Source organism: Eimeria mitis, genomic scaffold, assembly GCF_000499745.2.
Source record: "Eimeria mitis Houghton genomic scaffold, Emh_scaff13039, whole genome shotgun sequence".
In the NCBI taxonomy this organism is placed as follows: domain Eukaryota; phylum Apicomplexa; class Conoidasida; order Eucoccidiorida; family Eimeriidae; genus Eimeria; species Eimeria mitis.
Genome location: NW_013568678.1, coordinates 1 through 501, shown reverse-complemented (window position 1 = coordinate 501; position 501 = coordinate 1). Strand labels below are relative to the sequence as shown.

At 50.9% G+C, this 501-nt stretch overlaps 1 protein-coding gene across 1 annotated transcript in view; it reads left to right on the top strand.

Moving 5' to 3' along the window:
• The window catches only part of EMH_0000430 (uncharacterized protein), a gene marked incomplete at both ends in the record, with an annotated part of 594 nt that extends 227 nt beyond the window's left edge, over window positions 1–367 (top strand). The window contains one exon of the mRNA XM_013494845.1: window positions 69–367. Within this exon, the coding sequence (XP_013350299.1) occupies window positions 69–367 (299 nt within the window). The remainder of the gene's footprint in view (window positions 1–68) is intronic.
• Between the last annotated feature and the right edge of the window lie 134 nt (window positions 368–501).

Below are 501 nucleotides of genomic sequence, written 5' to 3'. Positions count from 1 at the left end.
GCGCCACTTCTTCGTCTGCTGCGTAACCCAATAAACTCTCAAACTCACGGCTGCGGTGACCTGAGCAGCAACAGCAGCAGCAGCAGCAGCAGCAGCAGCAGCAGCAGCAGCAGCAGAAGCAGTAGCAGCAGTAGCAGCAGGAGCAGCAATACCAGCAGCAGCAGTAGCAGCAGCAGCAGCAGTAGCAGTAACAGCAGATGTAAATGCAGCTGGAGATATAGATGCTGTAGCAGCAGCAGCAGCAGCAGCAGCAGCAGCAGCAGATGTAGATGCAGCAGCAGATGTAGATGCAGCAGCAGATGTAGATGCAGCAGCAGATGTAGATGCAGCAGCAGCAGCAGCAGCAGTAGTAGCAGCACAGATGTAGCTATAGTAGATGCAGCAGTAGCTGCAGGTGCACTAGCAGCAGAGCTAATCAGTTATATGTGTGACTAGCTAGCTAGCTAGACTCACAGCTAGATAGAGAACTACCTATCTATTTATCTATCTATCTATATATCT